Raw genomic sequence first — 25,142 nt, 5'->3', positions numbered from 1 at the left:
GAAATCAAAACTGTTTTCACATAGAAACATGAATGTGAGTGTTTATAACAAGTTTATTTATGATCTCCAAAAACTGGTAATAACTCAAATGTCCTTCAACTGGTGAATGGATAAACAAACTTGGTACATCCTGGAATTCTCAACAATAAAAAGAAACTACTGATACATACATAAAACAATGTGTATGGGGGCGCCTGGGTGGCTCAGTCGGTTAAGCGTCTGTCTTTGGCTCAGGTCATGATCCCAGGGTCCTGGGATTGAGCCCCACATCAGTGGGGAGCCTGCTTCTCCCTCTGTCTGCCACTCTCTCTGCTTGTTCTCTCTGTGTGTCAAATAAATAAAATCTTTAAATAAACAAACAAACCAAAAACACAATGTGTATGCATCTCAAATGCAGTATGCTCAATGAAAGAAGCCAGAGACAAGGGTATATATACTGTATAATTCTATTTATATGACATTCTGGAAAAGGAACACTTAGAATACAGAACAGGTCTGTGGCAGCCAGAGGCTGAGGGTTAGGGGAGCGGATGACCACTGTTACAGGTTGAATTGTGTCCCCAAAATTCAGTGTTGAAGTCCTGACCCCTCAGTACCTCAGAATGTGACCTTATTTATAAATAGGGTCATTGCTGGTGTCATTAGCTAAGATGAGGTCATACTGGAGTAGGGTGGGCCCCCAATCCCAAACAACGGGTGTCCTTATAAAAAGGGGAAACTGGGACACAGACGTGCACACAGAGAGAACACCAGGGGACGATGAGGGCAGAGACAGGGTGGTGCTTCTACACACCAAGGAACCACCAAAGATTGCCAGCAAATCGCCAGAAGCCAGCAGAGAAGCATGGAACAGATTCTCACTCACAGAGGAAACCAATGCTGCCAACACCTTGATCTTGAAATTCCAGCCTCCAAAACTGTGACAAGAAATGTCTGTTGTGTGATCCAGCCAGTTTGTGGTACCTTGTTACGGCAGCCCCGGCAAAATGAAGTATAAGGGGCAGCAGGAGGGAATTTGGGGACGTGGTGGCACTGCTGTGTGTCTGGACTGATGGTAGTCACAGGACTACATACGTTTGTCAAAACTCAAAAGTATACACAAAAAGCAATTAATTTTACAGTATGTATGTAAAGTGAACAAAAAAATTTAAATGTAATAACCAGAAAAATGTGAACAAAAGATCTCACTGCTTGGTCTAGTAAATGTACATAGCAAAATATTTTCCTGTATCTTTCAAAATGAAATTCTGGTTCTTCACAAATGCAGCATTCATACAGTTGTTGTCTAAAGACTGCTATCTCAGCTAAGCTAAAAGTTAATATCTTAAATTAACATTAGATATCCCTGCAACCAGTGCCCAGGATAGTGTTTCTAGCCCTTAGAATAGTGCCAAAAAATTAATATTTAGAATTCTATCTATTAGTATTTGTTGGATAAATGACACATTATAACTTCTATACTTGCAATCACCTTTAATGACAATGTTGGCAAGAAAGCACAATACAGAATCAAATCCAATGTTTCCACTTTCCTAAATCCCTTAAACTTCTGGTCATGGGTAAAAGGCTCGGTTGCATGCAATTATATGAATTCAGTTTTGAAAGCTCATTTTTAGTAAACTAAATGCCACGATTATGAATATTATTATTTATAAAGCATTCCATACATGTTATATTAAAGCCATTGAAGAGTTGTTGTATATTGGCACTGCTAATCATGAAATTCACTCAGGTTGTATAATAGGCAAAAGGTAATTTAATCAATTCTTCAATTCAAGAGCATTTCTATGGTGCATCCTGCACTGCTATAGGTATTAGGGGTGATATGAAGGAAACAAATCTCATAGTTAATGTGCATGAGGCCCAAGCCCGCAATCAAAATAAAGCCTATAATCTTGAACAAAATTGGAAACTTAAAATAGTGTAATGGTTGCTATAGATAGAGTAGATTATGGGTTTATGGTTTATATAGCCATTTCAAACTGCATCTGTTAGAGAGCCTTATGAAAGGGCATTCTCAAAGGGAATTTAAGTAAATCATATTTTAAAACATTTATTAATTACTGTCAGTCACTGAACTAAGACATTTATGGACTTAAGTCATTTGATCTTCACAATGACCCAGTGAGATGAGAACTGTGGTTGCCACACTCTACCAATGAGAAAACTAACATGGCTAGTTCAGTTACTTTACTTCTCCAAGGTCTCATGTTCAGTAAGGACTAAAGCTATGGATTCAAACCCAGGTAGTCTGATAGGGGAGCCATTCACAGTAGATCTTCCGAGGCAGTCTTGCTTGCAGAGGTTCTAGCCTATTATCCACAAGGAAACTCAAAAGCCCCAAATTTATAGACCCTTACTTTACTGCTTTAAACTCCTTTTAAATACCGTAAGTATTCAAGTAGTACACTTGATACCTCAGTCCTGGCATTGATCTTGAAATCAAGATTTTAGTTTATAGTACTGCAACTTCTGCTTTAAAATGTTAAGATTATTTATGCCAACTTCTAACGAGTGCCAGATTTTGACTTTTAGGTAACTGTGAGATACTTCAGAAAGCTGTCCAAATGACTGAATCAAGCTGGTAAGTTTTCCTATTCTCCCCAGCAGCCTGAAGTCCCTTTTGGCTTCAGTCATCTTGCTCTAATGTTATATCCCACTAGGAGGAATTCTGCAGGTACTTTGAAACCCAAACATACAGCTTACCCATGTATGATTTAGCCAAAATGTATTGGACACCAACCGTGTCCCATTTAAAACCCATTTTCTCACTTAATATATACCATAAAAGAATTCTGCATTATAAGGAAGTAAAGAGGGTCACCTGGGGGTATCATTCTTGTGGTTGAGCGGCTGTGGCTCAGGTCATGAGGCTCAGATCCTGGGATCGAGCCCCACATCGGGCTCTCTGCTCAGCAGGAGCCTGCTTCTCCCTCTCCTCTGCCTGCTGATCCCTCTGATTGTGCTGTCAGATAAACAAAATCTTCCATATACATAGAAAAGTAAAAAGGTTAAGAGATTTGTCCACAGCCAACAAGTAGGGTTGGAAGAATTCTTTAAAAAAAAAAAGATTTTAAGTAATTCCTACATCCAATGTGGGGCTTGAACTCACAACCTGGAAATCAAGTCTCAGCACCCCCAGATTGAGGAGTTCTTCTTACCCTCATCTTTTATCAGAGGTCTTGTTGGTTTAACAATTTCCCACTTTAGCCTCCATTTTAGATTGCACTATGACAAATTAAAATGACTTTCTGATCAGTAAAACTTTACAGGGTCTTAAGATATTAAAAGCTGCAGGTGCCTGGGTGGCTTAGTCAGTTAAGTGTCTGCCCTCGGCTCAGGTCACGATCCCGGGGTCCTGGGATCAAGCCCCACGAGTCTGTTTCTCTTTCTGCCCCTCCCCTGCTTGTGTTCTCTTTTTCAAATAAATAAAAAAATAAAATAAATAAAAGCTCGGGTGCCTGGGTGGCTCAGTTGGTTAAGCATCAGACTGTGACAGCTCTGCGCTCAGCAGGGAGTCTGCTTGAGATTCTCTCTCCCTCTCCCCTTCCCACAGCTCTTTCTAAATAATCTAAAAAAAAAAAAAAAAATAGCTCACCAAAGACAGGGTGATATATAAATTAAGTTTGTTTTAACCACCTAGGAGTAGTTAAAAAAACATCTGAAGTACCTAACCCAGGGGTGGTTATTTAGTCATTGAAAATCTCATCAGTCCAGAATCCAAAAAATGGCTATCAAAACCTTTCAAATATCAGCTGTCTCACTTAGCAATACAGAGTTTTAACAACATAAAGGTGATATAAGTGGTGTTCAAGATATGTATATTGGCTAGAAATACTAAATATGTACAAGTTCTTCCACAATTACATGGAGAGGGTTTAAGAATCTAGATAGGCCAGTAGCCCATACCCAGTGGAGTGGCATTCTTGGCCTAGGGCTAAAATTCAGTCCTGGTTCAGGTCACTAAGCATCAAAGAATTCTGTCACCTGATTTCAACCTGAAGATTAGCTGAATCTTGCCACTCATCATCACATCTGAATTGAGTAAACATTTCTGCCAAAAAAGTAGGGAACTAGAACTTCTCTAAGCATCTGGGAAAGCGCCTTATGGCTGCTTTATGAATGTGCAGTATTTGGACGTGTAGCAGAATGCACTGTAATGTACCAGTCAGCAAATAGCCTGAGAGGAAGGAAAGCTAAGCTAATATGAACACATATCCCAGTGTGCCTGGAACGACCCAGTTTATGCCTGTTTGTCCCACTGTAATTATTAATAGTGCCTCCTTTCACTCTCAAGTTATCTCATTTTGGGTGAAAACTTATGTGGTCACCCTATCTACAGCTCAATTCTACCTATACCTAGCAGAGAGGACAAATACCTGCCCAAAAGAATCCAATTATTGTGAATAGCAAAACTAACAACACCAAAAGCTAGTAAGATTTGATAGTTACTTATGATCAGCAGCCAAGAAATAATAAAGTGACAGGCAAGCTGGGATTGAACACCAGCCGCAGCCTAATTATTTACTTTAACCAACTGAGCAAATGAGCTATTGTAAACGGAATTTTTCTTTCAATATCCTTAAGTAGAAAATTAATCTTTGAACAATCTGTCACATTTTAGGGGCATATGTTTAAAACACTGGCCTAGTCACCTAGAACTTTTGAAGAAGAATAAGATTTCCATGATGTGACTAAAAACTAGATAGTAACAAACTTAATAAAAATCTGCAGCCAGAAACAGTGCTTCTCAGGCTCCCTAAGGCCATGTTTCCTAAAGCGTGGTATACAGGTCCCCTCTTCAGCATCAGGGCTTGTTAAAACCACAAGATTTAAAAAAAAAACAACAAACCTCAACAACAAAAACAAGATTCCATACTCAAACCAGACCAACAAAATTGGTCTAGGCAGGTAGACCATCCATTTCTGGGGAAATAGCCTCTGAAATTACATTTTTAGTAGCAAATGATTATGCCCATACACTTTGAGAACCATTGCCCTATTGAGTCCTAAAGACACTTCAGCTCCTGGCTAACTGCAATGCGGATATCAGTCAGAATACTAACTTTTCTTTATGGTCTATGCCCATACCCAGAGGTATGCTGGTAAATATTTATCAAATTACAAGCAAAAAAGCTTTTTAAGCAGATACAGAGTCTTCATAGCACACAACTTACAAAAAATAATATGCAGTATTCTATATTGCAAATACCATACAGCCCAGTGATCCTCACAGAGGGCTTTTGTTGAGTTTTGCCAAGCTCTTGAGCTACTGACCTATCTTGCCATTAACAAATGAGAACAATTCCAGTATGAATCTTGACTGATATTTTTGTGTATGTTAAGGGGGAAGAGGAAAGTGAGAAGATAATGCTAATCCTCACCTGATGTTGTTCATCAATGACATAAGCAACTTCTTTGCTGACCTGGATAATAGTTTTCAGGTACTGGAGGAATATTTTTTCCAAATATTTGTGCTATTCATAATGTAAAAGCTACCTTCATACAACACTTTTAAGCTTAATCTGCATTATTAACATTTTCTCCATTGCTTTCGGAGATCTAGAGTAAACAGCAAAAATCAATACATCAAGCCCTAATACGTAGCATTTGATGCCCCTGGGGTAAATATTCCACTATGGGCAATTTCAAGCTTTGCCAGAGCAAGACGTCATTGAATGCAGAGTTGGGGACAGTAGCAAAAGACCCAGAAGTGCAAGCAGCTGTGGCAGAGAGGTGCGCAACCCTGCTCTTAACAAGGGTTGTTCTGCACCCATTTGAATCTTCAATGTTTTTGAATTGGAAAATGAGGTCTTTTGAGTTTCTCCTCACTTTTGTGCAGGTCCCCCTAGAGGGTTGCTGGGATGCAGACTAGAATAAACTGTGGCAGCCAAGGAAGGCACCAGGGCTGGGGCTCCACCTGTTCCCGACTTGGCTGAGCCTGTCCTCCCCCTTCAATTACAAAGGCCTCCCTTGGAACACCTTCTCCTCCTCCTTCATCTGCATGGACCAAGGTTCTGTAGTAAAATTAAGATCTGCTTCTCCCAGCCAAATGCCCCTTCTCTGGTTAAAAAGTTACCTTGAAATCAGACTTTCTAATCAACAGATAGTAATAGTCTTCAAAGGATAATCCTCCTGGAATGTTTACTGAACCAAGACATACTATTCAAATGCAAAAAAGAATATTTTTTTTTTGCCTTTCACAGAAACATCTCAGATGTGTCCCTTTCTGCCACCAATTACAGCATAATTAATTCAATCACTAAGGAAGGGAAGAAATGTTGAAGTTAGGAAAGTGACTTCTATCACAGCTTACAAATCAAAACAGAAACATAGGGGAGAAAGGGGAACACATTACCTGCAATCTCCTCTCCTGAGGCCAAATACCACAGCCCATTAACCCTGGGAACGAGCAATAGAATATTGTCAAACAGGACTGACCCTAAGCAAAAGTCTGTGACCGGTAAGTTTTTCTTTGGCTCCTTCAGCTCCCTGCCCCCATTCCTGCTCCTCCCACCTGCACTCCTCACTTCCCTTCTAAGTACTGTACTGGCGTCCCATTCCAAGTAAAGCCTTGCTCTCACAAGCTGCAGGGCAAATCTTATCGATTATGGTAGGTTATCAGGGTACTTACAGGTATTTGCATTTTAATGGAGTTTTCTGGAAATCAGGCCTAGGGGCATGAATCTTAATGGAAAAATTTCAGTTGAGATTGAAAAGTTCTTGGGCAGCACAAGCTTCAAAATACTCCATACTCTTCCAAGTAGCCAATTTATGAGATTACTCCTGTTAGGAGGCATTTCCTTAGTTGCCTGATGAATAGACCCTGTCCCTTGTTGCTCCTCAAGGCCCCACTACAAAGACTGTCATCAGAGCTCTAGCTGCCAGATCTCTCGTTGAGTACTTTTACAGTAAGGGGAGAGACTTGCTTTGTGTCAGAGTGACTTCAGCTTGCCCTTAAACCCTGAGTTCCCTTGTCTCCTCTCCACAATTCCTTCTGGATTCCTGTCTTCCCACCTCTGCTTTCCACAAAGGCTTGTAAGTAGATGCTTGAGACAGCTTGTTGGAATTCAGTGCTAAATTCTCCACTTACAGATAATTTGAAGTTAGGAGTATTCTCTGTGTAGTTATGTCCAAAGTATGAGTTAGGTGTGGCTTCACTTGCTTTTTTTTTGATTTGTATATTTAATTGCAGAACGAATGGAAGGATTAAGACTTAGGTAGACACCATTATCCTAGGGCCACCTGGAAATAAACTCCTCAGTTTTATTTGTCTGAAAATATCTTTGTTTCACTTCCATTCTTAAAAGGTATTCTTGCTGAGTTTAGAATTCTGCCTTAGCAGTTTGTTTCTTTCAATGCTTTGAAGATACCCACCCCAACCCCCAGGCCCATTTTCTGGTTTCCATGATTTCTGTCGAGAAGTCTGCTATCAGTTGTGCTACCACTTGTCTTCTGTATTCAAGACTGTATTCCCCCCCCCTTAAAAAATTCCCAGCAGTTTCACTATGTGGCATCCGGTTATTGTTTCTTTATATTTATGTTGTTGGGATTTACTAAACCACTTGAATCTGTAACTTGATGTCCATCTTGGAAATTCTCAGAGATTCACTTCAAATACTACCTCTGCCCTACCCTCTCTCCCCTCTTTCTGGGACTCCAAATAAACATAAAACTTTCCCACTGAACCCAGTAGGTCCCTTACCTTCTTGTGCCTATTTTCCAAACTTTTATCTCCTTGCTTCAGCTTAGATGATTTCTCCTGACCTGTATTTCTTGTTTCAGAGTGCATCAAATGTAAGGCTCTGCCTTTCAGTTGCTTTTAAGTAGATAAACACTCCCAAGGCAAAGTAGCCCCAAACGGTGGTCTCTTTTCTCTACTTCTCCAAGATTTTGGTCCACTAATAACTGACTATACTGTTAACACTTTGTTTTTAGTAAGATGTTTTCTTCTTGTTTTTAGACTCTACTTTTCTTCAGCAGGAAGGTTAAATCACCTCATCTACCATACCCAGCATCACAGTCTATAATGTGGTTATTTTCAATAGTTTAGTAAGCATGATCTTCCTTTTTCCCAGGATATAAAACAATTATCCAAATTTGTAACTGGGCATCAGACATGACACATTTAAAGGCAAAATTCATTTGCTTGTGTAAAACATGGCCACCAAGGACTGTAGGAACAAAAATTGTATTTCATGTTTGGAAACAAAGCTTTCTCAGGAAATTGGTTTGGCCTGCTGTAATTACTATGGTTGGCATTCATTTTAAATAAAGAACATGTTAAATCCTCTGAATTAAAAAATAAAAGCATCTAATAAATCTATACAGTGAATAGCATGTCTTTATTCTATTTACACTTGTTATAAATATAATACATTTTTGAAAAGCTTATTTTTAATTAACTTGAGTAGATTTATATTTTAAACAGATCAACTCAATTGTTAAAGTTACATAATAAAGAATATGATAATTTAAATGACAAAAAAATTTCATATTGTGAAATAGTGCACCCTATGCTGAGATGAATGAGGAAAAAAAAAGTCAAACTCCTTTCAAAACTATATTCAAAGCATCAGAAAAATTTTTTTTCTTTTTACAAAGTTATGTATAAGCCATAGGAACCACCAGATACTGAAGTATGAAGACTCTATAACCAAAGTTCAAAACTGATTTTAGAGAATTGTGTGAGGCAAGACAGGAAAACTTGTATTTAACACTCTATAGAACTTCACAGTAAAGCTGGAATTTATAGACTAATGGCTTAACAGGAGTACTGCCAACAAGGCCTTTCCTTCCTCAGAATCATCTGGTAATATTCAGATACCATCAATAAGTTGTAACAGCAGACTTAGACACTGGTTTTTAAGACAGGGCTTAATAAGGTGCATGGATATGTTGAAACTCTGTATTATGAGTATGTAAATTATTACCAGGGTTTAAAGAAATACAAAAAAAGAATGTAAAGATTCTCAGTCCAACGTGCTTTGCATCATCAACACATTGACAAGTCGAAAGTATTTTGCAGCAATCCGACACCAACCTCCATAACAAGTTAGGTACTTCAAATACTGCTGTTAAAACCCATTCAGTAAGATAAAACTGATTCTTGTGGCTTTCAGTACAAATGTGCAAGTTGTCACACATTATTGATGATGATCAGGGCAGGCATGGAGTTCTGCTGACTTGTTTCAAACACTGTAACTTGGTCCGATAACTTGGCAAATACCCTAGGCGTTCCAAGGTTATAAACACCTGTATGAACAAAGCATGCTTTCAGCTGCAAACTGTGAATCTCCTGGCTTTTAAGCTGAAGTTTATATTGTGTTTGTCCAAGCCATGTAAATGATCCATGGATTTCCAATGCTTCTGGACTATGTGGGAGAAGGAAAATGGTAAGTTGGAGGGTTTTTCTTTATAAATTTTTTCCCGAAGTTCTAGTATCGGATCCCTTTCACCTAGGGATTCTACTTCTAGAAACTACTTCATGAAGCGAACTGTTTATTAATAATGACAATAATGGCAATAGGTAGTATTACTATTGCTATAATAGCTAACATTTGTTACCAGTTACTATGTTCTAAGCACAAGTGTTATCTCAATTAATGCTCACAATAGCAGCTAGTAAAATTATGGAACCTGATTTTAAACCTCAGCTTTTAACCAAATGGTTATCCATAACATAAAAATAATTTGTATATGGGAATGCTTATAATACTGAAACTGTTTATAATGCTGAAAAATGGGAAGCAACCCAGAATCTACCAATAAGGTGTTATTTATGACACACATAATCAATCATACACAGAACGTGTCTGGATTCCAGAGAGCTGCTCCAGATCCTATTTGGGGTGTTATATAATAATAATCCATATACACTTCACATTACTTTTCTAAAAATCCAAAAATTTCTGAATTCCAAAAAGCATCTAGCTCTTGAGATATCAGATATGGGAGTATGGACCTGTATTTTTTTGTTAAGTATTATTTTATAATTACAAAAAAAAAACTTCTATTGCAAACTTGCTGATTTTCAATTTTAGAGTTCTTTATCACCAACAAACTTTCATAAAAATTTCTGTCTCTGATCAAAACAATTTGCTTCTTTTGGAAATCGCTTGTCATTCTGTCACCACTATAATGCAGACAATCCTCTGTTAACTCCTCTATAACGCTTCTGTAATGTCAAACACAAATCCAGGGCACACCTGAGTAAACTTTCTCTATTTGTGTTAGGTCATTATGTGCATAATTCAAAATGCTAAATTGTTCTCACATCAATCCTAAACTACAAAATAATCTTGCACCAAGTGAATCTTTACCTTGTTGTTTTATGCCGAAGATCAACTATTACATCGACATCAGCCTTAGAACAATTAGACAGTAAAAGGGTGACTGGTACTAAACAAAGGCTGCGGAAGGAAAACAGAGAGGTTAAGCTGTGCATTTTCTTTTTAAAATCAACTTTCTTGAAAATAACACTTACGAATACCTAACAAGCTCCTTAAAAACAATTAGATTCAAGTAAGGGAAAAAACTGAGTTCCAAAATCCAAAAAGACACATTATTTGTGTAAATAAGAAGGAAAATATGTTCCTACAATGCCTGAATGCTAAATATCAGAATATACACATCCACAAAACCATTTTGTTTCCATTTATTAGAGCTACTCTTAAAAAATAACAAGTGTTTCTTGGTGGTTATTTCTCAAAATGAAAAACAAAAATTTATAAATAATCTCAACTAGGAAAGATCAATGAGGAAAAAAATAAATCGTGAAAATGCCAACAACTAATCCTGTTCTCCTTATGTTTCTTGAAAATCACTTCATTTTGAGAACTTGGCCTTGATTGACATTTGCTTTTCTACCAAATCTGCATAAAAGCCACCATGTTTTAGAGAATATGAAAATTATTTCTATAAAGCAAATTATGAGGAAAGCCTTTTTAAGTGGACACATTTACTCAGGTAATCCAGTTTCTGATATTGCTTTATAATTAATAAATTACTAAAGCATTTAATAAAGCATAGAATGGACAGGCAGTGACAGAAGAGGACATTATGAACAGACTGGTATTAATTTCAAATCAAGAACATAATAAACATAACCTAGGCACAAATGAAGGCTGGTTACATATTATTATTAATATTTTACTCTATAAACACAAAGAATAAAGAGATAGTAAAAAATAAAATACAGTAACCTTATAAGTTCACACAAAATAACCTTAAAATTCTGCTCAATGTATTTAATGCTTTCAGAAATTTTAATCCTTAGAAATATTTTCCAAACAGTACTGCAAATAACAGATTTCCCTCAACCAAAAAGCTCAGATAATTTCAAAAACCTATCCTTCAGCTGTGCCACTGCTATGCCCTTACCTCCCTCACAAACTTCTCACAAGGAAAGGAGGGTAATAAAGACTACTGAGTAGGTTTCCAGTCTGAAGCGCCTCCTTAAATTAAATCCAACTACATAATTTGTAACACAAAGCAAAACCTCAGGAACTTTTGCTATTCTGTTCCCATCTGATCCTCAAATGTTAAATGCTCCATTTATCTAAATGCCTCTAGAAACATGAACATCTGGATATTTCCTAGCCCCAAACCAGATTCATCATCTTCACTCCTTCTCTTCCTGCACTCACTGTTTCGGTGGATAGCACCCCCATCTATCCCAGCAAACCTTAAGCATCATACTAAGTGCTTCTTCCTTGGGAATGGGTGCTCCTGCCTCGCTAGTCCCCATTCCCAATTTTCTATTATTCTTCACAAATTCCTGTCAATTCTTTCTTCCACACATCTCTGAAACCTGGTTACTTGATCTTTTTTTCCTTACAAGTTCAAGGCCTGTTGTCTTTTGATGTACTACAACAGCCTCTGGATTAGCACCTGATACAATCCATTCTCTACATGGGGTGTTTCTCATATCTGAACTGTGTTTCCCATACTTGTATTTGCACCAGAATTACCTGGTGGGCATGTTAAAAAAAAAAAAAAGACTACTGGGCCCCACTCCCAGTTTTGGTTCAGCAGGTCTGGGGAATGGCCCAAGGATTTGCATTCTAACAAGTCCCCAGATAATGCTGAGGGTGCTGGTCCGAGACCACGTTTTAAAAACCACTTTATACAACAGTCTTTCAAAAACGCTAATCTGATGAGCCACACAGAGACCAAACTGCTGAGAACTATTCCCCCGCCACCAAATTTAGTGTTATTAAAGGCATGGGTTCTACAGTTAGACTAAAGTTTAAGTATTAGCTCAACAATTCTGTATCTCAGTTTTCTCAACTGTAAACTAGGAACAGTAATTGTAACTACGTCTTGGGCTCATGATAGTGATTAGGTAGGATCAAATACGCTAAGTGCTGAGAATAATGCCTAGCACATGTTCAAAAGCTCCATAAACATGTCTAATGTGACTTCTTATTTTGAAAGCTATGGCAGCTAAACTCAGTATGTTTCACATCTTTGCTGTGTCTGGTCACATATTCTTTCTCATCTTCTTATTCCTGTACGGTCCGTGTGCTACTTGCCGTAACCAAACCTCCTCCTGACGCATCCTGTCCCACATTTCTCTATTACATGAAGAACACTCCTCCAGATCCTCAGTCTCTTCTCTTTATGTTTCTGTATCTTACTTTAACTGAAATTTGGCTGCGTACAGAGCTTCCCCTATAGCCCTCTTGACAACAGATGTTCTTCCAACATCTTCCACACCTCCGGTCAGAATGTATCGTTAATATAGTTCCAATACCACTTCTTGATGATTTCTTCCTATCTCCTCTGTCAAAACACCCATTTATTTGTCATAAACTACTCCACAGTTTTTCATCTTTTTTTATGTCCTCATACTGACATACTAAGCCCAGCAACAGTAACTCAGTACAGCAGATTCTCTGGAGGAAGGGGAAAGGATGAGTATTTTGAAATATCTTCAGTAAAGATGAGGGAAACATCGCTTCACCTCGCATTCATCCTGCGTCTGTGAAGCAGGGGCATACCACTGCTCTATGCATCTCTTCCATATCATCTATTGGCTTCAGTTATTAAAAGCTTCGGCAGGAATTTGCTTTCTTCTCTTTAATCCCAAGACTTGTCATCATGTGGACAACTTTACTAAGCAGACGACTCATTCAACATCTTCTCAAATTTAGTACTATTCAAAACTCAGCCATCTACTTTCCATGACCACACTGTGATTTTTTTTTTAATCACCTAAAATAGCCACGTCTGAAATAATACTCTGTCACTCCACTCTCTGACAATTATCTCCCATCTCTCCGGCTTTCTCACTCAATACTTCTATTCTTAGTGTCACAGGGATGACCAATCACTTTGGCTCTCTATTTCAGTGTTTCTCAATCTCAGTTAGTGTGGTATAACTGTAACTACTGTTTAGCAGTTATTCACTCCCTTCACCCTTCCCACTGGGGGACTGTGGATCATCCTTGTTGATTGTGAAGGTGAGGCTAATTGGCCAATGCAGTATTAATGTCTTTGATGCAAACAGAAGCCTTAAATGTCTCACAATATGGTTCACATTTGTACTCCAGAGATACGCCATGAGAACACATCCAAGTAGCTGCTGCCCATTTGGACTGAGCCCAAAATATATGTGGTACGGACAAGAACCCAACCAACCCACAGCTTGAAGATGAGCTTCAAGCCAAATGGTAGTTGACCTGCAGATCCATGAGTGTGAGATGCCTTGTAGGCTACTGAATTCTGGAGTGGTTTGTTATGAAGCATTACTGTGGCAACCATGACTGATACGGACGCATGCTGGTATTATCTGAAGACATTTAAAAAATACAAATGCCTGGGTTCTATTCCCAGACATTCCGAGGAAAGTGGCATTGAGCATTTGGATTTTCAAAAATTCCCCAGGTAGCTCTTCTCCCCCGGACTCCTTGGTAGTCTGTCAGCGGGAGAATCTTGTCGCCTTCCCCTCGCCTCTTCCCGCCCCGAGGAACCCTATAAGTCGCAGTCATGCATGAGTGCATCTCCATCCACGTGGGCCAGGCTGGTGTCCAGATCAGCAATGCCTGCTGGGAGCTCTATTGCCTGGAACACGGCATCCAGCCCAATGGCCAGATGCCAAGTGACAAGACCATCGGGGGAGGAGATGACTCCTTCAACACCTTCTTCAGTGAAGACGGGCACCGGCAAGCAAGTGCCCAGGGCTGTGTTTGTAGACCTGGAACCCACGGTCATTGATGAAGTTCGCACCGGCACCTACCGGCAGCTCTTCCACCCTAAGCAGCTCATCACCGGCAAGGAGGATGCTGCCAACAACTACGCCCGAGGGCACTACACCATCGGCAAGGAGATCATTGACCTTGTCTTGGACTGCATTCGGAAGCTGGCTGACCAGTGCACAGGTCTTCAGGGCTTCTTGGTTTTCCACAGCTTTGGAGGGGGAACTGGTTCTGGGTTCACCTCCCTGCTGATGGAACGTCTCTCTGTCGATTATGGCAAGAAGTCCAAGCTGGAGTTCTCCATTTACCCAGCCCCCCAGGTTTCCACAGCTGTAGTTGAGCCCTACAACTCCATCCTCACTACCCACACCACCCTGGAGCACTCTGATTGTGCCTTCATGGTAGACAATGAGGCCATCTATGACATCTGTCGTAGAAACCTCGATATTGAACGCCCAAACTACACTAACCTTAACCGCCTTATTAGCCAGATTGTGTCCTCCATCACTGCTTCCCTCCGATTTGATGGAGCCCTGAATGTCGATCTGACAGAATTCCAGACCAACCTGGTGCCCTATCCCCGCATCCACTTCCCTCTGGCCACCTACGCCCCCGTCATCTCTGCTGAGAAAGCCTACCGTGAACAGCTTTCTGTAGCAGAGATCACCAACGCATGCTTTGAGCCAGCCAACCAGATGGTGAAATGTGACCCTCGGCACGGTAAATACATGGCCTGCTGCCTGTTGTACCGTGGCGACGTGGTTCCCAAAGATGTCAATGCTGCCACTGCCACCATCAAGACCAAGCGCAGCATCCAGTTTGTGGACTGGTGCCCCACTGGCTTCAAAGTGGGCATTAATTACCAGCCTCCCACTGTGGTGCCCGGTGGAGACCTGGCCAAGGTGCAGCGGGCCGTGTGCATGCTGAGCAACACCACAGCCATCGCTGAGGCCTGGGCTCGCCTGGACCACAAGTTCGACCTGATGTATGCCAAGCGTGCCTTTGTTCACTGGTATGTGGGGGAGGGCATGGAGGAAGGAGAGTTTTCTGAGGCCCGTGAGGACATGGCTGCCCTGGAGAAGGGTTATGAGGAGGTTGGAGTGGACAGTGCGGAGGAAGAGGGTGAGGGTGAAGAGTACTAAGCTGTCTGCTGCGATTTTACACTCTGTTGTCTTGGGACTGTCCTATTTCTGTTCTGGAAGCTGTCTGCTGTGGCCCTAACTTGTCAATAAAAGTGATGTTTCTGTTTTAAATGTCAAAAAAAAAAAAAATTCCCCAGGTAATTCTGTGCAGCCAGGGTTGGAAAAAAAATGCCACATTTTATCCTTATCTAACTTGTCTTGTTTTCACATACTTCCATGCACAGTTTTATTTAACTGTGCTGTTTTGTTTTTAACCCACTACTCTACTTCAGCTTGATCATTTAGGTGGTATGCCCCTGCTTCCCAGGTGTGTAAGATGAACGGGAGGTGAAGTGACGATCAAACCTGTCCTGCCTCACATACTTCCCTACACTGCCTAGATTCGATGAGTCTTTTTAACCCCAATCAAATCATGTGGAAACTCCTAAATATCCTTGCCAATAAAGCACAGCCAAGGTTTCAACCACTAAGGTTAAAAAGAAGCACTGTGGAATCTAAGATATTCAGGAAGTACGTGAAGCAGGATGGGTCTGATAAACAAAGTAGAACAACTGCTTAAAATGAAACATCAGGGAATCAAAACTGCCCATGAAAGTACATCAAGTCAAAACAGGTTCAATAGGGATAAAACATAAAATTTTTTTCCTCAACTATGGCTGCACTTTAGAGCAACATTAAGACCTAGACAAAAAAAGTTTTATAAATAACTTAAATGGTTAAAATTTTTAAAAATCTGACAACAGTGTTGGTAAACGTATGGAGCAAAGGGAATTCCCATATACTGCTAGTGGGATGTACAAGTTGGTTAAACTACTTTGGAAGAATTTGGGAAAAAAGGCAAGCACACATACACTAGGAGATTATACACACGATTATTCACAGAAGAATTCAAAATAGCTCAAATATGAAAATAATCCAAAAGTCCATCAATAGTAGAGTAGATAAATAGATAAATTGTTCCGGTATGTTCAAACATTCATAAGGCAATGAAAATTCTATTGCTTCATGCAATAGTTAACAATTACTAACATATTAAATGAAAGAAGCCAGACATAAAAAAAATATACTCTATAATTCCACTTATATAAGAAGTTCAAAAAATGCCCCAAGCAAATCAAAATATAGAGTTGTATACTTAGTTGGAAAAATTATAAAGAGAAGCAAAGAAGTGACTATCAATATTGGGGGCACACAGGGTAGTGCCTGGGAGGGAATACACAGGGGGCTTCTGTGATGCTAGCAGTAGCATAGAAGTGGTTATTTGGGTGTTAACTTTGTGGGAAAAAAAAAATCACCATTGTCATACATGTTGTTTTTGAGCACTTTTCTGTTGTATATTTAACATAGAGAAGGTTTAAAAGCAGTTAGCACCATTTAAGTTACTTTTTAAATATGTCTGACGTTAAGTCTCTGTCAAGATCTTAATTTTGCCCAGCAATCTGTGTGTCCTTAGCCAGCTTCTTCTCATTCCTCTCAGAAGTTACCCTCAAATTTTACTTCTCAAATGTTCTATCCTTTATTCTCTTATCTCCTATATTACTTTGCTCCTCGAAATACTCCCTAAAATTGGAGGCACTCCATAATGTGTGAATACGTTAAAATTTCTCCCTACTTTCTTCTCTCCCTGTTTCAATAGTAAGGAGATCCCTTCTGCAGTCCAAAGCTAATCCTGTAATTCTTTGGAGTGTTATCTTTCCATCTATTAAGGATTCTGTTATTCTCCCTATATCCCATCATTTCCTTCAAGACCATAAACATAACCATATCTTACCTAGTAAGAAAACAATATTGAATGGATATTCCTGGATCCCTGTTCATAGCCCAGCTTTCTGAAAGGGTGGTCTACACTAGTAGACTACACTTTACTTACTTATACCTCCCAATCTCTCCTCAACTTATTGTATCCTGAATTCCACTCCCATTATATAGTAACATTCTTCTAAAAAACCATTAATGAGCTCTTGTCAGATCCAATAAATAATTTTCTGGTCCATTTATTACTTGACATTTCTGCAGCAATTTAAACAATTAAACCATTGTCTTTCCTTGAACTGTTCTCACTCAACTTTTGAGATACCACTTTCTCCTCATTGGTCTTTTCTTCCTAATTACTTCTCAACTAGTCTGCTTTGTGGATTCCTTTTTCTTTAGCTTTTCTCTCCGATGTCATTGTTCTGCAGGTCACTGTTCTCTTTTTGTTCTATCCCACCCCATCGCCACCCTTATCCCGGGTGAATTTTTCACCAAAATTCATACCTTCACTTATCACTTATAGACTGGTTCTAACAGATGTCTCTCCATCTTTTCTTATACCTGCAAACTAGCAACTTTTTGAAGTGTCATCTGACTTAGGACTTTTTATTTTTAGAATCTTAAGTTTATATAATCAAGCTACTTACCAAAATTACAAATACAGATGCCCCCTGAACAACGCAGGGGTTAGAGGTGCTAACCCCTACACAGTCAAAAATCTGTGTATACCTTCTGACTATCCAGAAACTTAACTACTAATAGCCTACAGCTGACTCAAAGCCTTACCAATAACACAAACTGTCGAGTAACACATATTTGGTATGTTATATGAATTATATTTTATATTCTTACAATAAAGTAAGCTGGAGAAAAGAAAATGTTATCAAGAAAATCCTTAAGAGAAAACACATTTACAGTATTGTATTTGTCAAAAAAGATCATGTATAAGTAGACCCACATAGATGGAACCGCATTGTTCAAGGGTCAACTGAACATCATTCTCCAAGAAGTTTAGCATTTAGCACTTAGTAAAGCTTCATAATGCTGTCTAAATTTGAACTGTTTGATGAGTCTATACTACAGTCATTTCTTACATTTAATTTGTGTCTAAAACAAAACCAAAATTATATTTTTTCTTGATTTTGACTTAATGATAAACGTGCTCACCAAAAGGAAACTTTCAGCAACTGAGGTGTTGAAGGCAGTATCTACCTCTAACCACAGCTGCAGCATATAGTGATCATAGTAAAGGGTAAATTATTTAAGAGCAATTTCCATAGCCTCAATATTATTCTAAATTTCTTCTTCAATACTGGGGTTAATGCCATTGTTAAAATAAATAAGAGTGTGTGCGTGTATACGCACACGTGCACTGTAGAAAAATTTTAACAAAAATAAACCTCAGACCTTTTTTGATGAAATGGATGATTAAATGATTCTGGATAGTGAAGACTCGTTTTAATGAGATTAGAAAGCTGCTCTACGGATGGTCTTAAAGGAACTGTAGTGTTTTCTGGCCTGAAAAATTTTAATAGTTCCATTTCTGGTGGCTCCTGAGAAAAGAAAAAAATATATATGACAATAAAAACATTGTCTTATTAAAATATAGCATATACAAATAAAAGAAGTTAAAACCAGTTGAGATAAAGGAAAGCATGAACAACTTTTTCTGCTGTTATTTAAACTAACAGAATCATCTGCGATACAATTTAAGATAAAGAATCTAGGATCAGAATCATTTATTCATTCCCTATGTATTATGTGATGGAGTTAGACTTAAGTTCCAGCAACTTCACATAAGGTATTCAATACTTTAAGACTGAATTTCCTTATTTGTAAAAAGGGGTTCATAATAATTTCAAAATTTGTTGCGGTTATTACTTAGCCACAGACTAAGCCACAGACATTGAACTGTATAGCACCTGTCTTAATAGTTGAAGAACTAAAATTGCTTTAAAATTTCATTTTGAAAATAGACTGCTGTGTTTTGTGGTTATAGTACTTCATCTGTATTAACTGAAGGTTAATCACGCATGTAAAAGTCTCAATATAGCCAGTGCCAGGCACACCGTAAACATTTCAATAAATATCATTATCACCTAAATAAAAACAGAGAATATCACCCCCTTTCTATTATTATCTTTTTTAACCATTTTTCTCCATTTTTCTTTACCATCCAGGAAAATTTTGATTTTTAATTTCCTGCTAGCCTAGTTGGGATTTTGATCTGCACTAGGGATTGGCAAACTATAGCCCACGAGCCAAATCCAGCCTGCTTCCTGTTTTTGTAAAGAAAGTTTTATTGAAACAGTCATATCCATTTGTTTACATACTGTTTATGGTTGCTTTTGGACTCCAACAACAGAGATGAGTAATTAAGACAAAGACCTTCTGGCCAGCACAGCCTAAAATATTATCATCTGGCTACTGACAGAAAAGGTTTGTTGATCCTTGATGTATACAGCTGTAAAAGCAAGAACTAAATTTGCTTTTGATTTAGAAGTCAGAGAAAAGTGACTAAAGGTCTACTTTGGAGGAAAGAAGACAACAGAAGCAGAATTTCTGGGGTGCTACTTATGTTCTATTTCTTGATCTGGGTCCTGGTTAAATTCAATGAGCTATTCAACTATTCTGTATTTATCTTACACTTTAATAGAAAGTTCAAAAAATGTATTATTGTTTAATATATTCTAAACATCAAAAAAACCAAGCTATTGTTTGAGACTTCTAAACTATACTAAATAAATTTCCATATGCCACTTATTAGGTAGAAAACACATGAACAATGGCCATAAAAGGATACCAAAGGTCTGAGCTAATTTACTGAGAGAATATTTAAAAGAGTTTCCCCCTCTCCCAGCTTAAAAGTAGCAAAAAGTATTTTCACAACCAACGCTAAATATTTGTCCAATAATTTGACAATAAGGATCTGATTCATACCTTATGACAGTTCCACCACAAGAGAGGCAAGGAGTAAAGAACTATTATCTTTGTCTTGTAAGTGAGTAGTAAGCTAAGGTTCATCAAGTTATGCAAGTAATTTGGTCATCAATCTCAAAGTCTTTGGGCTCCAAATCTATTATTCACAGTATTATGAAACTGCCTTATCTCCCAAGCTCAGTTAATCATATAAAGAGAATAAAAAATATTTCAAAGGTGAAATACAGAGAAATAAAAATGATATGCCATTCATGGTATGTAAAATGAAAATATAACATGAATAAATTTTATAGAAATCACTTTTTCATTTTCTAAGTGCTAATTTTGCCAGTGTTTGAGATGTTCCAAATTATCAAAAGTTTATAACATATACAACTAAAACTTGGGACTTCTGTATTAATCAAAGGTGAAGACACAATTTTTTAATTAAATAGATTTGGGGTTAAATTTGATATCTTCATTAAAACTAGTGGAATATTGCCATTTGTAAGCATTGAAGTAAAAACTGATTCAAGTCATAGAATTGCCAATGGATACTAAAACTAGTGGACATAGGTTTGATAAGAAATCAGACATTTACATAGGTCCAAATTATCTCCCCATAAATTACTTATTAGAAAATGAAAGGAAAAACAGTAACTTTACTGTAGAAAAATACAGTGGAGACCACCTTAATCAAATGACCCATCACTGATAATGAAACTAATATCAAGTGCTTTTTGATATAATACACTGACAAGGACATAACATCATTTCTGTGGTATTCCTGCCAAAAATGTATAACCTTAATCTAATCATGAAGAAACACAAGAAAAACCCAAAGAGGTATTATTCTACATTAAAATAAATGGCCCATGCTCCTTAAAGATGTCAATGACATAATGATAGATCAAGGCTCAGAAATTGTCCAAGATTAAAGGAGACTAAAGAGACATGACAAGCAAATGCAACTCATGATCCTAGACTGGCCTGGGTAGGAAAAAAAAATTGTCAAGCATATAATGGAGACCTCTGATGACATCTGAATACGGACTAATATGAGTACTGCATCAATGTTAAACTTCCTGAGTTTAATAATGGTGTCTGTGATTATATAAGAGACTGTCCTTATTCTTAGGAATACTCATGAACTAAATGGGGGTAGAGAAGGATGTCTGCAATTTACTTGGGAGTAAATTAAGAAAAAAAAATCAATGTGTACATAAATAGAGGGAAAAAATGATAAAGCAAAGAAGGTAAAATGCTAACCACTGGTGAACCTTGGTGAAAAGTGTAAGAGAGTCCTTTATACTATACTTGCAGCTTTTCTGCAAGTTTGAAAATTATTTCAAAATAAAAGTTTTCAAAAATAATGAGAAAGCTTGAAATTAAGATCCAATATTTATAAACACAATACAAGGTCACTGTTTGAATTACTGGATGTGCTTAACTTTTGTTCATATATACTATGAGAACTTTTTGGTAAGATGAAACAGTATTTTAGGAGAAATCAGAAAACACATTAAACACTATTACCAGCTGCTGCACCACTCCATGTGGCATACTTTACATTTTATGCTTTGCCCTTCCTGGAGTTCTGCCGTGGTATAGGCATGTTTCCCTTCCTCTCAAGTAAATTAATTCTTTTTATAACTATGAATTCTAGAGTCAGTATAGAATATTTATTAGAAACCTCAAGATCACAAGTGTATCTTAATACTCTTACGAGATGCTAATAAATTTCAGTTTATGTTCATTTCTCATTTTAATTAGTCTTCTGCCACCAACCCCCCCACTCAAATCTCAATATAAAAGCCTGCACAAGCCAGACCCCTTCAAAAACCCAAAAACCAACCTAACAAAAAACTCCACAGTTCACAAGAAGACCCAAAGAAAACTCTGTTATTACCTGTTTCTGAGGACATGAAAAGGCTTCTTTTCCTATAGTGTGAAGAATAACATGATGCTGACCTTCCAAAATAAGCTGCTTACTATCTTCCACTACATAAGCCTAAACATACAAAGCACAAAAATGTTACCTTTCTTGGCAGTAACCTCAAAAGTAATGAATGCAATATTTGATGGAAGGGAGAAATATTATGGCTACTTAACAATTATCAACACTATGGATGTGTCAGAATTTCTATATTTATTCATTCAATCAATAGAGAATCTTTCAAAATCTGTTTTGCTTCAATATAACACAGTTGGCCTGAATATTTAAGGGACACATCTTAAAATCTTTTTCAATGTTCTCTAGAGCTCTTAAGAAACTAGTCCAAAAGAGCAGTGCTATAACACAAGCCTTTTTGTTACTGGACTGCCGATATACAGGCAACACATTTTTTCTCATAGTCTTGCTTCTAATATGCCTCAGGGTTTATCACCTAGTAGAACAAAACCAGTGAGTACAATCATGAATCTTATAAGTGAAAATGTCACACCCTTGGATATCTTAACCGTAAGTACATACACTTAAAAAAAAAAAAAAGGCTCATTTCATCTGTATCAAAACACTGGTTCCAGCATATAACTCATCACCCTCTTGAATTGCTCCTGCCCCAGAGAAAATGTTATATGTAAATGGCTCTGATATACTGTTATCATCACATTATGCAAATACAAAGGCTTAAAAATTTTTTGACAAGCCAAATTTTTTTACTATTAGATTCAACAGACATAATATTTCTCAGGCAAAATGCTATAAAAGTTTCTAAATGTTTTCATTTCATATTTTCAATCTGTGTACTTATTTTATCATGGCTAGTTTTGCCACCTGTACACCACAGCTGAAGTAGTGCTGCACAAAGACACAGGACAGCCCGGGACCTGCTCAGTGTGCGTTACTACACAGCCCAGCGATGCTGTAGTTAAACACCTGCTGGGGTGGGCCTTTAGCCGAGAGGGTGAATGCTGACAGGGTAAAGTTGTGAGACATGTCTTATGTTTTTTCCACTGGTCTCATGGGATTGAACAAAAATCATCCATAGCCTTGTCAAATTCTATAATGTATTCTCTCTGAACAAAGGCTTAACTTTTTAAAACAAACCTTTATATTTGGTTAAGACTGGTTAGGAATTGTTCTGTGTCCCTTTCCCAATTATTTTTCACAAAAATGCTGTCTGAGCTCTTCGTTTTTCTCCTGCATCCTATTTTACTGAAAGACTCTTAATGCTTCCTGCTCCCTACTCCACAACTTAAATGACTTTTCAAGTTTCCTTTCATGCAGTGCTTTTTGGCATTATCTAGACACCTCACTAAAGAAAATCTACCACTTTCTCAAATGAGTATGTGTTAAACTTATCTTAGATACTAGCCACAATCAACTAAATATCCTATTTTTTATTCTATTTAACTTCCATATTCTAGCCAAGGAGCATGATAACTTAGTTTTCTTCTTCATGTAATCAGCAATACTAGTAGTAGTGGGCTGCTATTCAGGGCAGTTTTTTCCCCCAGCCAAAGTAACTGTGGACTTAACAATTAATACAGAGTACAGATACATTACTCAAAATCTTGTCTCAGAAATATTTCAAAATTGTTACATGGCAGAAATCTATGGAATGCAGTCACACACCTCAAGGGTCTAGTATACATTTAATGAGTGGTTGGTTTGCATTAAGGGGCAATACCGCTGAGCCTGAAAATAGAAGCCTCTTGATCCTAATCTTCAAGAAGATTTGATTTCAAGCTAAAAATGTGTAATTGATCTTTTTAATATTAAACACCTAAATCAACTAAAGTACCATTTTGTTTAAATTTTATTGAAACCCATGCAAAAAAGAAAAAAAAAGAAAAAAAAATCAATAGAGGGAAAAAATGATAAAGCAAAGAAGGTAAAATGCTAACCACTGTCGAACCTTGGTGAAAAGTATAAGAGAGTCCTTTATACTATACTTGCAGCTTTTCTGCAGGTTTGAAAATTATTTCAAAATAAAAGTTTTCAAAAATAATGAGAAAGCTCAAAATTAAGATCCAATATTTATAAACACTTTATAAACCTTTCTACCCTGTTCAGGTGAATATCCTAGGGCAAGATCCTTAATTACACTGTAGAAATGTCTTTTAAAAAGTAATATGTAATTTTATTATATATTATATGTAACATAATCTATATATAATTACAAATTCTTATAATATATGCATGAAATACAAAAGGGTGCACTGTGAAAAACAAGCCTCCTCTGTTTTAAAGTAAGTAACTTTAAGGAAGACTAATGTCTAAACCATCTCATTCTGGTCTGCCATGTGTGGATCTTATCTGGATGTGATTTTTAAAAACTTAAAATATTTTCAGGGTGCCTGGGTGGCTCAATCTCTGGAGCCTCTGCCTTCAGCTCGGGTCATGATCTCAGAGTCCTGGGATTGAGTCCCGAATCAGGCTCCCTGCTCAGAGTGGAGTCTGCTTCTCCCTCTCCCTCTGCCCCTTCCTGTTGTGCTCTGTCTCTCTCTCTCTCAAATAAATAAAATCTTTAAAAGATAAATAAATAAAAACAAAATATTTTCAAATAATCTGGAAAAACAAAGCAAACCAACAAATAGATAATAATTCAGAATTATTGTTAATTTGGTTGGGTGAGATAAAAAATACTCTGGGGTTATGTTAAATAAGAGAGTCCTCATCTGCTAGAAGTAAATACAGAAGCATTTACAGATAAAATATTATGTTATTAAAAAAATACTACAGCAAAAAATAAAGGAAGGTAAAAATAAAAGAAAACAAAGGAGAGGGGCTAGTGGAATAGATGAAAAATGAATAACAACATACTAGTGACTATGGAGGCTGAGTAATGGGTACCTAAAGGTTCACAGTGCTATTTTTTCTCTTTTTGGTGTTTGAAAATGCCCATAATAAAGAGTTTAATAATGATACTTGTCTTCATGGAGCTTATCATATCTACAATGGTCTCAGTACCACTAAGAACTAACAGTAACAAAGAAGAAAGTTATCTAATTTGAATGAATACTTTCTCTAAGTAAAAAAGTCATTATGGGGGGCGCCTGGGTGGCTCAGTCGGTTAAGCGTCTGACTTCAGCTCAGGTCATGATCTCAGGGTCCTGGGATCAAGCCCTGCATGAGGCTCCCCACTCAGTGGGGAGTCTACTTGTCTCTCTCCCTCTGCCCTTC

The 25,142-nt window shown here is 37.7% G+C and overlaps 1 protein-coding gene and 1 pseudogene across 3 annotated transcripts in view; one reads left to right on the top strand and one right to left on the bottom strand.

The window, feature by feature from the left end:
• Positions 1-8,377: 8,377 nt before the first annotated feature.
• TRAPPC8 (trafficking protein particle complex subunit 8) overlaps positions 8,378-25,142 on the bottom strand; it is an 87,761-nt gene continuing 70,996 nt past the window's right edge. Inside the window, exons 26-29 of one of the 3 annotated variants that reach the window (XM_028098145.2) lie at positions 21,924-22,025; positions 18,503-18,648; positions 10,323-10,412; positions 8,380-9,374 (exon numbers count right to left, since the gene is read on the bottom strand). In XM_028098145.2, coding sequence (XP_027953946.1) covers positions 9,140-9,374; positions 10,323-10,412; positions 18,503-18,648; positions 21,924-22,025 — 573 coding nt within the window. In that variant the 3' untranslated portion in view covers positions 8,380-9,139. Of the gene's footprint in view, positions 9,375-10,322; positions 10,413-18,502; positions 18,649-21,923; positions 22,026-25,142 lie in introns of all 3 variants that reach the window. The other 2 variants (XM_028098146.2, XM_028098147.2) reach the window with 2 other exon arrangements.
• Positions 14,280-15,358, top strand: LOC114204955 (tubulin alpha-1B chain pseudogene; annotated as a pseudogene).

This window comes from Eumetopias jubatus, unplaced genomic scaffold (genome assembly GCF_037043125.1).
Source record: "Eumetopias jubatus isolate StellerSeaLion01/CBP00866 unplaced genomic scaffold, mEumJub1_p1.0 scaffold_16, whole genome shotgun sequence".
NCBI lineage: Eukaryota > Metazoa > Chordata > Mammalia > Carnivora > Otariidae > Eumetopias > Eumetopias jubatus.
The sequence above is the reverse complement of the archived record's forward strand: the minus strand, read 5'-3'. Positions and strand labels throughout refer to the sequence as shown.